The sequence below is a fragment of the Sceloporus undulatus genome, chromosome 5 (assembly GCF_019175285.1).
Source record: "Sceloporus undulatus isolate JIND9_A2432 ecotype Alabama chromosome 5, SceUnd_v1.1, whole genome shotgun sequence".
NCBI lineage: Eukaryota > Metazoa > Chordata > Lepidosauria > Squamata > Phrynosomatidae > Sceloporus > Sceloporus undulatus.
In genome coordinates this window covers 30162388-30175938 of record NC_056526.1, presented here as the reverse complement: position 1 = coordinate 30175938, position 13551 = coordinate 30162388, and the positions used below count along the sequence as shown (strand labels likewise).

Genomic DNA, 13551 nt, shown 5'->3' with positions numbered 1-13551 from the left:
CGACTATTCAGTCTTGATTACAGAATCAGCATCAAACCAGGTGCAGCATATCCTGATTTCAAGGAAAGACCAATGGGATTGCCCCTGACCATGACCATATTAAACAATGAGGAATTAAACTGTCTGTGAAGTTCCCGCACAGTAAGGATATTGTTTAAAAGGTCTCTTAGTCCAGAATGGAAGAGTATTGAATCAAGATCTCCTGATCTTGGGGATTACAGTTTGCTCTTTGAATCGATCAGCAAAACAGGTTGCTGTGAATTCCAGACTGTTATTTTTGGATAGCAGATTGTATAAACTAGTCTTTGGTGTACAAATGCTAGCAAAGAGGAATGGGCATCATGGCTCAAAAATCTGTGGGGTTCCATAAAGTGACAGAATATAAAAAACACAAACAGAGTTAATATTCTAATTTTGAATTGACAATTCCCATAGACCTGTTGGTTTCAGAGATATTACACATAAAATGATGTATACAGTAAAAGTATTAGCTGCTTCAAGTCAGCAATAGAAAAATCTCCATGGAAAGATTAGCTTAGTTTTTTTTTATAATGCAATATTATACAAACTCAGAAGTAAGCCCACTGAGTAAGACCCCAAGGAAGCAGTTTAAGGTTTTATCCTAAATGTTTACCCTATCTATTCAGCCTCTCCCAATTCTCTTCTCCTGCTAGCAGCTTCTTGGCTTTGGATCAATCAAGTCACGTAGAGTTAGGAACAGAGCAAATGATTTTATGCTTGAAGAGCAAATCAGATTAGTCCCTTTTGGAGTAACACAATTAAAACGACAATTAGCTTGTCTCAGATGTTACTGTGTATTTAATACAACGTGCAAAACAGATTTGCAAAATTAAATCTGGCAAAAATATGGATCAATGAGCAAGAGAAAGCTTTGTACTTAAAATATTCTAAGGTGCATTGTAGAAAATAGCTTTGGAAAATGACCTGAGACATTTAGCATCCAATTGGGTGGCTGAACATATGTGATTCATTCCATGCCACCTACTGCATATATTCCACTGAATGGAAAGCCTTTGCCTTGATAATTTTGAAAAAGACAATTCAGTACAAATGTTAAAGTCAACTAAATGTTACCACGTCAACATTCATATGCAGGACTAGTATTCTGTACATAGTACCGTCCACTTCTGCCTCCAGTGCATGAGTAGAAAGAAATGATTTTCATCCTTAAAATCCATTAAAAATAATATTGCTTAGTTATAATATTTGGAAAAAAACTTTCATGATGTTTTAAAATTAATTAATTAAAAACTAAATTTAAAACATAACCTGGCAAATAACTCAACTATCTGACCTCCCTTCTGTGGATTTTTTTGCTGATTAATTTATACACTGGTTACACAACTTCTGATTTCAAAACAAGCTTTTCTTGTTTCAGTTGAGCTCACCCCTCCAAGGTAGCTTGTAAAATTTCAGTCTGATAAGCCAGATCTTCAGACTTGTTGAAGAAGCTAATCAACAAGAATATTCAGATATAGCACCTGCAAGATTATAGTGTTTGTCACACTGGTGTAGTGAGGGTTTCCCCCAGATATGCTAATTTTTAGGTTTCAGAGAAGGAAACACTCCACATGTGCTTTCACATTCTTGATTCAGCCTTTCCTGAAGACCTTTACATTAGGATCATGCCCTTGCTCCTTTTGTCTTCCTATATTGCTTCATTTCATGCACTGGTAATAATTTTATAATTAGTTTAGATGAAATCAGCCCAGGCTTTTGTGTTTGTTTTTTATCCTGAGCCAAATCTGCTTGCAAAGCCAGTAGAACATTAACATCTGGAATAATGTCATAATTGTGTACTTTTATAGGAAATGAACTTCTAACAGGCAACTTGAAGGCACATACAGACACAAAAAAGTGTCTTATAATAAGTGAGACCATTAGTCCAGCTATTTATCACTGTCTATTCTGAAAGACAATGCATCTCCTGGGTCTTTGCATAGCTCTATCCTTGTGCTCCCCTTGTTGTTGTTATGTGCTTGCTAGCTGATCCCTTTAGTTTTTTTTATAATGCCAGGTAGAACACATGTGCTCAGCTCGCATATGTTGTTAACAGGTCTGTATCATATTATTAGTCAACAGACCTCCTAGAATATGAATGCTTGACTCGTGACTCATCTAAATTCCTATTTATAGTTTCCTATTGCACATGTATGGTTATTAAGTCATGTACAAAGATAAATTGTATGGGGATTATGACCAATTTAATGCTTATCATCAGGGCAAAGCACCTGTAGTTGAAATGTGGTCTCACTGGAATACATAATTTCATGCTTTCATCAGCCATCATATACCTATTCATGATTTATAACAAAGGAAGGGATCACTGTTTTATAAGGCATGCTTTAAACTGTCCCTCCAGCACTTTCATGCCTTGATTGATCTCTAGAGCAGTGGTTCCCAACCTTCCTAATGCCACGACCCTTTAATACAATTCCTCATGTTGTGGTGACCCAAACCCATGAAATTATTTTCATTGCTGTTTCATTAACTGTAATTAAATAGGTGTTTTCCAATGCTCTCAGGCGACCCCCATGAAAGGATCATTCAACCCCCAAAGGGGTCCTGACCCACAGGTTGGGAACCACTGCTCTAGAGATAGATGTCTAACAATGGAGTTTATCACATGGAGGTTCTTCCGTGTGATAAACGTCATCTAAACACCCCCCAAACGTCACGCAAGCGCCATGGGTGTGATCTTTCATGGCACTATGGAAGTGGAATTGGGCTCTCTGCTCCGTTCCCATCATGCAATTGTAACCAGGGGAGCCTTCTGGAGCCCTTTTCTTTTAATGATTTAAATGTGTATGTGCCTTCAGGTTGCCTATGGTGACCCCATGAATTTCATAGGATTTACTTTGACAAGGAATCCTCAAAGGTCGTTTGCCTGCTAATTAATGGGAAATCAATCTAGGAAATCTCCTTGTGCAGGAGGATACAGAACTTAATTTTTTATAATCTGAGCAAAGGTTTCTGCAATTTAAACACTGTTCATCTGTGCATTATGAGCAAACACATTTTGTGCCCTTCCACATGACACAGTTATAGCATTATGATTCTATTTTAATTGCCATAGCAACTTCTGATGGAATCCTGGATTTGTAATTTGGTGGACTGCAATAGCTTGTGAATTCAGGACCCACCACTAACATGGAATCCCATCACTGGTTACATGGGTAGCAAGGGATCATGGCACTGCTGGATATGGAGGGGGTGGGCATTGATAGAAATACAGCATAGAGCATTGACTGTGCTCTGTTCTATGTCTGTCAGATCTACTCTTCACTCAATAGGCCAGAGGCCAAACAGGTGTGCACACATACTAATCAAGTGCAGTGGTCCCATTTCATACTACAAGGCTTAATGTATGGCATGTCTGTGGGAAAGACTAATCAAAACTGAGTAAGACACATGGAATTACTATTGCAATGTGAGTGATGGTTGGTAAGGTAGGGGAGGACTATATCATCAGTTGCAAGGGTATGTAATGCTAAACTCTTTTCTCAGTCACCCAGTGATTTAGTCAGACCATGATGGGATCAAGTATCTAAGTGCTGTGGTTGCTTTGCCTGACTCAGGTTGCGTAGTTAGGTAGGATTTTAGAAAACCACATATCTGTCTATGCCAGAGTGAGGGACAAATTATTAGTGAGGTAGGTTGTTATTTTCATTTTGGGGAATGAGGCTTAAGGAATTGTGCCTTTTCTAAGGAAGCACTATGACTAAATCTGTCAGATCTAAAGCCAACATGTTGACCATCAAATCACATTGTGCACTGAGGCATATGCAGCAAAATTAAGTTTCAGTATTAGGAAATGGTATTACTCAGCCTAGCAACGATATTCTAGAATTCAGTCACCTCTGACGTTTCATATCTGATTCCAGCACCTTATAATGAAAAATACAATACTGGAAAAGTTACTTTTTTGAACTACAACTCTCAATCTGTGAGCTGGTTAGGGGATTATGGGAGCTATAGTCTTTAAAAAGTTCTTTTCTAAGCACTGATTCTTAGTCCTCTGTTGAACATTAGAAGTACAAGATTCATAGATTTCTAGTTGCAGCTTACTTTGTTTCCAGAGAATCAAACATAACCCCATAGTCTTCAGTGCTAAGAACACCGCAGAACTACACAGTGTTGCTCCATAGTTCCATGAAACAAGAGGTTCACCACTGTACTATGAAATCTACAAAGGGATCCTATACAAAACCACAGAATGCTGCAGACAGAATAGAATATCATAGTGTCCAAATAGAAAGGCTTTTTCAAGACACAAAATAATGAAACTCTCATTTGGAATCCAGCCACAATATGTCTTTAATGTTCGGCAGCATTACTAGAAGTTAAAGGCAGGAAATGAGTGGAATTTTGCTGAGTTTGGTGTAACTGCTTCAGCAGGAATCTGGCAGAGAATTCAGTATAACAGCTTTAACAGCTTTAACCTATTCCAGTCAAAATGGTTCTTTGGTTCTGACAAGGCTTTGAAATGTGTCAATGTCTTATAATCTTTATTGGCAATTATAGATCTCAATAATTTGGTACAGCAAAGCAATAGGGTGTGAGAAATGTCATCTTCTGATTTGCCTATACTGAACCTGAAGTACACCTCAGGTATTAGACAAAACAAAATCTTTACATAGTATCTGCATTGTGAGGAAATTTAATGGGATTTAATGGGATAACTGTTAATGCTTAATGATGGTATTGAGAAAAAAGGCACAGCTGCTATTCACAGACTGTTTACTTTTAAGTGGCAGAACTATAAGTGGTTTGTGGCCTGTGGCCAGCCAAAACACAAGAAACTGTGTAAAAGACAGAAACAGTTGGTTTTGAACACAGGTGAAAAGAACGTTTTAATGGTTCAGTTGAAAATAAACATTAGGATTCATTTAAGTACTATAGAATAAGAAGTCTTTGGATATTTAATTTATCCCCACAAAGAAGGGTGGCAAGTCACTAAATATTGCCGTAATTGATAGTTGAAATTTCATGGGTGTTAGCTGCTTGAAGATTTATAGTTATTGCAAACATAACAGAAAGGCCAACGTGGGTTTGCCACCAAGAGGAGATCCACTGGATAACTCAGCCCATTATGGTCCCTGACAAGTGTACCTGTATGACACATGCATTTGGAATATTAACACCTCATATTTTTATGAGTACTCTAAAAAGATATTTGGCATGTTCTTTAAAATATAGCATGTGATCTGGGCTTTGCTCACTAAGACTTTGCATCACCAGCTATTCTGAAGTGTCCCAATTATTTCTGCTTTGGACTAGCTATACCCAGTTATTTTCCAGCTCTCTTTTTCGCTCTCTTTTTTTAAAGCCATACTCCTTTTTCACCCTAGCACAGAATTTATCTATCTGCATTTTATTCTTTAGTAAGATTAGAAACCCTTTGCTTTAAAGATGGTAAGAAAAACATAACTGATGATTCCATGAGGCAATGAAGATTTCAGTAGAAATACTGCAACTGAAATAGAAGAAAGCAGAATGGGTAAAGCTGGTCACATTCACTTCCACCAACACAGTGGAACTATTTCGACTGATAATGGAAACTGATTTTTTTATTTGCTGTATAAGAATGACAAAGCATTCAACATCCATGAATAGAGGAGAACAGAAACAAGAATGGTGGTGGTAGCTGCAATATGTTCATATTCCCATGTTCAAAATTCAACTCAACCTACAGCTGTCAAATGAATAACTGTTCTACTATCTGTTGGTTTTCTGGCATTTTTCCATTTTCAGGCAACTCTGTAGCAAACTCCCCTCTCTCTATTTTTAATGATATAGAAACATTTGCTCAAAAGTTAGTATTCTACAACTACTCCTATACTGTGGGGAGAAGACTGAAGACTCTTATTTCTTAAAGCACAGCTCCACAAGAATTCATGTTTATACTGTCAACTTGTATTTGTATCCAGTTTTCTTAGGAATGCTGCCCAAAGAAGGCAATTTGAAAGAATGGCAAATCAGAACTAGCACAGGGTAGTGCAGGGGTGAGCAATTGTGGTTCTCTGGATGAGTTTGGCCTATAGTTCCCATCAGCTTTATCCAACATAGCCAACAGTGAGACATCATAGGACCTGCAACTGAAAAAAAATGTCTGGAGGGGCGTAGTGTGAGGCCCTGGTGCAGTGGCTGGATTATTGATGTACTATAAATGCAACACAATAATAGATTATATAAAAACAGCTTCTGATGGAACAGTACTTCAAGAAACATAGGAGTAACTGCAGACTGTATAATATTATCTATATAATCTATATATCTGTATAATGCATACTATTCGCAGCAAGCAGGGGAATTCTGGAGTCCTTGGCTAATATCACAGGCAATCAATACTGTTGTCCAGTGGCATGGAAGGGGTTATTTGCACCTGCTTGATGTAGCATCATCCTTATATTGGCAAAACATTCTAGCAGAAAAGAGGATGATGTCAATGTGTCAGCCTACCTGAGAGTGGGGTGTGGGAGTCCCCCAAATCTTTCTGGTTCCTGCCTTTTCCATGCGTGTAGCATGAGAGGTCATATCTGCACACTAGAGTTCTCAGATGAAATAAGGGACAAGACACCGATCCCTTTTATGTATAGATGAGAGAATTTCAGCAGGTGTTGCTTGCTAAACAACCATTTGCCCATTTGTCCACCCCCATTTTGCTGGTCTTTTTAAAAGGAAATGTTTTAGAAATAGCTGCAAAACAGTTTTGACAGCTGGTGACATTACCAGCACTAGCCAACTGGCATCCCCATGGCTGGCTCTGCTGCTGATTTACAGAACTGTTTCCCTTCAGATCTTGACTCTGGTAAGGAACACATATGTTTGCCAGCAGCTGGTGTGCTCCCAAATCTGGTTCCATTACTCTATAGATATTATATCTATCTAGCTTGTTCCAAGGCTTTTCTGGGTCACCAAGATCTTTCTTTCTTTCCGCCCCCTGCTCAATCTAATGCCAATTTACCATTTATGCCTGTATTCCACACAATCTTCTCCCCTCGGATTTTATGTACTTTGGGAAATGTACCTCCATTCACTTTCTCTTTTCTTTAATATTGTAGCTGGAGTGCAAACATTAACAACCATATGTGATTCTTTACAGCTCAGTTTTCCAAGATCTTGTATTACCTATTTCACCTTTCATTATAGTTTACCTAAGACACTTGTTTAAGAATGGGGAAGAAACTGCATCCTGTATTTTGATTGACAAATGACATACTGCTTAGGAAACTCATTGTGTTTCCTATGAGAAACATCTTGTTTTAAAGGAAAGTGGATAGTTGGATGGATAGTCCTGGAATATTGAGTGAAGCATGATCCCTCTCCTTCTACAAAAGTGTCTGCTTTAGTCCCACAAAAAATCCTTTTAGCAAACTACAGCTCATTTCTTATAAGTCATGGCCAATTCCCTGTCTGAACATATTCAATACTGGGAGACTGAATTTGAGGGTCTAAAAGACATTCAAGGAAAATGTTTAAAAGGAGAAGCAAGCAAGAAGAGTGAAAAAGTTAATGAAAATATGTGTCTCTGTGTTTTTAGAGATGATTTGCCCTGTAATCATGCACTGAATTATTAGGGAGTAAATCCCAGGGAAATCAAAAGATTTTCTTCCAAGAAGATATCTATAGGTTTGCATTGCTAGAGAACTAAAGAAAGCAGATGGAACTGTAAAATTTACTATTTTCCAGTTATGTAATAGAAATTCAAACCCATGCTTTCTAATCTATACTTGTCCATTTTGGGGCTAAAAAAACACCCACCTTAATTTCCATTTACCATGTAGCTAACTAAGAAAGGTGTTAACTTTATGCAAGGGCCAAACTAGATGTTCTGCAGAGTGCACAGTTACGGAGCCGGACACAGGTTTCTTTTTCTTCAAGTACAGTTATGTTTGGCATTGGCAGAAAATACTATTTCTCTATGTGTACAGAAAACGTAATTGGGGGCTTATTTTGTGCAAAATATGCATGGTTTGGGGAAGTTTGCACAGAAAACAGCCTTTTCTAAGCAGGAAACTACATTTTCTCAGATAAAGTAATATATCTGCACAGAAAATCTCCCAAACTGTGAAGATTAACTTCAAGTTTCTTCTTGTCAGGGATTCCCGACACTCAAGAAGCATGTTTTTCAATCATCTTCAAAATATTTTTCCATCCCTAGTTCTTACAAATAAACAAGGCCACTAGTATAGGAAAGGCACCACACTGCACCCTCACCCCTGACAAACATGGCTGTGCTCCTGCTTTCGGTGCCCTGAAAAAAACCTTCAGACTTTTGTAAAGTGTTGGATAGGGTACAAGCAGCTGCAGCATACCGAAAGGGATAGGGATATTTCTTTCCTGAGCTTCCTTCCATTTTCTTACAATCCAAACCTTTGTGAAGTAGGAGTTTCTAAATAAATGGCACTAATACTTCTTATTAATGGTATAACAGCGATAAATGGATTTTAGTTTTATGGGATCTCCTTTCTGTTTTTATTAGAGACCTCTCAGATCCATCGTGCTAAGTCTGGTATATAAGAAAGATTTCTGAACCCAGAACAGCTTAAAATTTTGTGTGGAAGGACTGCCACTACAGCCATGGACAACTTTGATGGGTCTAAGACTCAATTGCCCTCCTCCCCAAACCCACTGTTTACCCACTCTGGAAGTGTATATGTGTGTATGTTTATATGCACTAGTCTTTTTGCTGCTACTGTGGTTAATCCTTGCTAATGTTTTGCAGATCAATCAGGGAACTACCATTAGATTCCCCAATGATATAAATGCTTTATCCCACCACACACACATATTTTGGTTCTCACAGACTAATTCTAAAGATATGAAAAAAAATTCTCAAGTAATGCTTAAGATTGCTTTGGGCCTTTTAAATTTGAAAAAAAAAAGGAAGGTTAAAGAGGAAGGGCATTTGTTTTTTAAAAATTGCTTTCTTCCCCATATTAATAACATTCATGCATGCAATACATTCCAATGATTCTTGGCGAAACACTTTTCTGCTGCATTGGTCCTCCATCAATCACTCTTTGTCAGCTTGGCAGTTAATGCACTCAAGGCTTTCAAGTACCACTGATGAATTACTAAAACAACCCATCTTCTGTGTACTACTATTTTCTAGAGATGGAGGAAGCAGAGCAAATACAATGGAAGCACCTTGGCTGGCTTCTCCCCATCCCATACCCAATGAATTCTGCAACATTCCCAGAAAGGTAAATTGCTAATAATCTGGTCCAACCATGACAAGAAGAGTGAAGCAACTGTTTTAAGTGGAAGATGCAGAAGGGTAGCAGCAGCAGCACTTCCTAATCATTCCACCTGAGTTTCCATCTCTTGCTCCTTCTTGGAGGAACAGAGCATAGAACAGTGTGATCTGTATAGCCTGTCCTCCACCTGCTGCCATTAGCTGTGATGAAGAATGCTAACCACGTAGCCAGTGTGTTGAGTAAGACTGAACTGCTAGTCCACTAGGCCTCTATAAATGGAATGAGCAGGGCACCATCTTGTTCTCTGCCTGAAGCAGCAAAACAACTTAAATTATCCCTTCTAATTATGGAAAATATGGGAAGGGGAAAATGTTGCTCCATTCTGCCTCCACCACCAGACTGTGCCTCTCCAACATTAATAGCAGGTTAGACAATTTTGCAGTGCTGTTGCACAAATGATTTAAAACAGCTAAGAAGGATTTTGAAGTTTAGAGTCACAGAATAGCTTCTTATTTTCCTGTTGTCTTATACAAAAACTGGATTCCTGAACAATTTCAAAAAATCTGTAAATGTGAATTAGCACCTTTATAAAAAGAGATCTAGGATTTACCTTGCATTGGTACTATGAAAATATCCAGAGTTAATCAATCAGTCATAATTTTCCCAAAGACAGGTACATTCACACTGTTCTGCCAAGGAAAAGGTAATATGATAAAGATTGTGGTGGAATAAATCTTTACTGTGGTTCCTGCAAAACTAATTGATCAGAAAAAAAGGTCAAGAATCAGCATGGCACGTAACAGTTTGCTTAAAATATGTCACTAAATAACTCAAGGCCTGTTACAGGTCTTCATAAGCACATGGCCTACACATTCTCAGCTGACCTCAAGAAATCACTCTATGGTACATATTTAATATATAATTAAAATAAATCATCTTCATCATAACATCTGCCCAGTAGCAAAATACTAACATTTCTCTTGAATAAAGACCCTGGATTGACCCTTCCCATAGAATAACTAGAAATCTTCATTTTTAAAATTCTTCTACATGGGAATTATATGCAACCAGAAAATAAAACCCTGAAATAGAACTTCACAAAAATGGAATTTGACAAAGAACTAACATTGCATTGTCTTTTTTTTTTTTTTTTGCAAAATTAAGCACAAACATAACAATTCACAGGTACCATTACCATGCAAATCCATGTTGAATTTCATTGCTGTTTTAAACCCCAAACCACAGTTAGCATGCAGAATTTCCCCCAAACCAAACTACTGAGTCCTTGTTAATTGCACCTCTTTGGTGTAACCATAACCATTCAGGCAAGATTATACCACTGTTAAGTAAAGCAGAATATGAGTGGAACCATTTTCAGATGTTTGTTTACAGAATATACATTTTACCATTGAAAAAAACAGAAACAAAGCTAAAACCCAAACTTAACTTGTTACATACATTCTCAAATATATATCTGTTGAAAATAACATTTGGACTCTGGAACATAAAGGGGGGAAATTAAACTGCAAAGCTGCCCCATTTTAAATGAATAATTTTAAAAAGTTTCCGCCACTATATATATATATATATATATATATATATATATATATATATATTCTCATTTATAACAGTCTTACCAGTTCTTTGACTCTTGCTAAAGAGCAGCTATCAGGTCATATGTTTCTTAAATGCATAATACAATGAACTGTGTGAGACAGGGAAGAGTACAGCTCTCACCAAAAAAACTTAAAAACAGTATGACACTGTAACAAAAGCAACATGATGTGTTGATTTTATAAAATAATTGTTCCATGGCATCCTTTTTCTATTTGGGGTTTCTGTTATTCATCAGAATATAGTCCACTCTCTGTTGGCATTAGCTGCATGACAGCACTTCTGTGTTCAAAATCTAAACAGCAACTCACAGGATAGCAATACATCCTTGTAGTTCCAAAAATGCATAGAAGTCACATGTACCACAACCTCTTGCCCAAGAGAAGATTCAAGTAAGTGACAGCACCTTTGGCCCACAATATAATACTCCAGAAGGAAAGAGAATGTTATATATTTGCTCAAGAAACTGCAACAGCAATAATTCACTTGCAGTACTTCTCCCAAAACTTCACACTGTTCTTGAAATTTATACAATGGATCCTTTTGATGATGACAAATGAATTGACTGGATCCGTGCTGCCAACGTCCTTTCTAAATCTTGTAGTACGTTTTGGCCAGATGAGTCTCCATTCTTGTCATATAGCAGCTGTTTAAAAGCTTCATTTTCAATTAGAACCACCATATTTTTTAGAAAATAACCCTCACAATAGGAAGCCAATTCCGTGACTCCAAGAAACTGAAGAAGGGAAAGAAGGGTAAGAAAAGAAGAGAAAAAACAATGTATTTTAAACAAGTAAACACAAAAGTATTTCCTGGAATTAAAAGTTCTCCAAAGCTAGGGGTCAAACTGGACAATACATTTAGAAGGTTTTTGAAGAAGTGTCTTCAACTGATGAAATATGTTTGTTTTGTCATAATATGTGACCTTCCTCATCATAGCTTTCATTTAGAGTTCTTTCTTTGGTGATAGGTAAGGTAAAGAGTTAATTTGCAAGTGTGATTGTTAAGGCATGTATCTCTGACACAATTCAGTTCCAGGTGGGAAAACTGATTCATTGTAGACAAGACAAATTTCCCTTAACATTAAGCTTAAAACTTGGTCTGCAGGCAATTACACCTTGGACTTCCGTTTACTGAACAGTACCCCCTGCACAATTTGACAAACTGCTTTTGAAACTGATAGAACTTTTGAATACTGGCCCAGCTGTCATTGACCATTCATAGGAGGGAGGGAAGCAAATCCCTCAAATACAGCAGGACAGGATAGTTCTAAGAAAATCTGAGGGAATGGGTTTGCAAATTGTTTTACTTTAGTGTTATAGAAGATGCCTGGGAATTGCTTTACCTCTTCAGCTTTAAAAAGGAAGAGTATGGTATGACTGCTCATACCAAGCAGCCAGTCTGTCTGCATATCATTTTAATTGGCTGTGCTTTCGTGGGGCTGGGCTGGAAGAATGCCCATGGACATTCATCTGTCTCATCTTTTGGAAACGTGTCTGGGATGGAGGCTGTGTAAGTATGAGCTGCCACGCTGAGCCTTTTGTTTAAAATGAAAGAAAAACAATGTTTTGCTACCTTGTATAACACCAGTATAAGCCACCCTATTCTATCCAGAACAGTTCCTAGAAGCCCACTGCTTTCACAAGATACACAAAATGTGTTGCTCTTTTGATCTGAAGTACAGATTATGCCACTGTAAGAACATTTACATTAGGGTGGAAAGAATCCATGCAACTGGCCCTGCTCATGTAGCTTCCATGTAAGCTCCAGACCCATAAAGATCCTCAAAAGAGCTAATGGGTCACAGCAGGAAATCTTTAAGAAAAGATTAGGATTTGTTAATAGTATGTTCATTGGAAAATTATGTCTGTCATTCATAATCACAGTTACACTTACAACGGTGCAACCTAGAGTTAAGCATTCATAACTGATTTATATTCATGATCCCTACATATTTAATAGTGTAAAGAATATGTAGGGATCATAAAAGTCTCCCAGTCCTGCTGCTGCTGTTAACAACGTGGGCCTATTCTCCCATTGACTGGATGCAGCTTTAGGAAGCCTCCACTGTAATTGCCATATTGTTCTATAATGATGCTTTGTTGATAAGGAACATTGTGGATTAACTGCAATGCTAGCCAGCAAGGTTCATCTAAGCACAGAAAAATGTATTTTGGGGCAGAGGCAGCAGCACTAGTAGGGTTTCAGCAACTGTCCAATGATGACTCATAAGATGCTGGGCTTCAGTACATACATCAATGCATACATATGAAAAATGCTGTATTACCTTGGCATGATTATAAATATCCACACAATTTTCTGTGTTGATACTTTTTGCGCAGATGATTTCACAGTGTCGTTGCAATGCTTCAAGCTGGAAAAACTTAGCAGCAGATAGAAGCTGAAAAGCAGGAGGAAGTATTATTAAAATTTCTTGAGAAGGATGGGGAATAACAGTTGTTTTTAGAGGGAGCAAGTTTACCATTCAGAACGAAAGACCTCCAAGTCACCCTGCTATACACACTCCTGTTGATGTGATTGCCTGTAGCAAATAGAAGGAAACAAATCTCTCTGGCTTACAGAGTGCAAGGTTAACTACACAAGCACACCCTTTCTGTTTTAGAGAAAGACCATAAGATGGGTCCAGGTCTGAAGACCTAGCAGTTCAGAATGGTTCTTGGGATTACTATAATACTGCTTCTGATTGGCTCTA

General features: G+C 37.7%; 1 protein-coding gene across 2 annotated transcripts in view; it reads right to left on the bottom strand.

The window, feature by feature from the left end:
* Window positions 1–2610: 2610 nt before the first annotated feature.
* The window catches only part of BTBD11 (BTB domain containing 11), a 279566-nt gene continuing 268625 nt past the window's right edge, over window positions 2611–13551 (bottom strand). For both annotated transcript variants that reach the window (XM_042470071.1, XM_042470073.1), the window contains 2 exons: window positions 13126–13239; window positions 2611–11574 (listed from right to left, as the gene is read on the bottom strand). In XM_042470071.1, coding sequence (XP_042326005.1) covers window positions 11365–11574; window positions 13126–13239 — 324 coding nt within the window. In that variant the 3' untranslated portion in view covers window positions 2611–11364. The remainder of the gene's footprint in view (window positions 11575–13125; window positions 13240–13551) is intronic.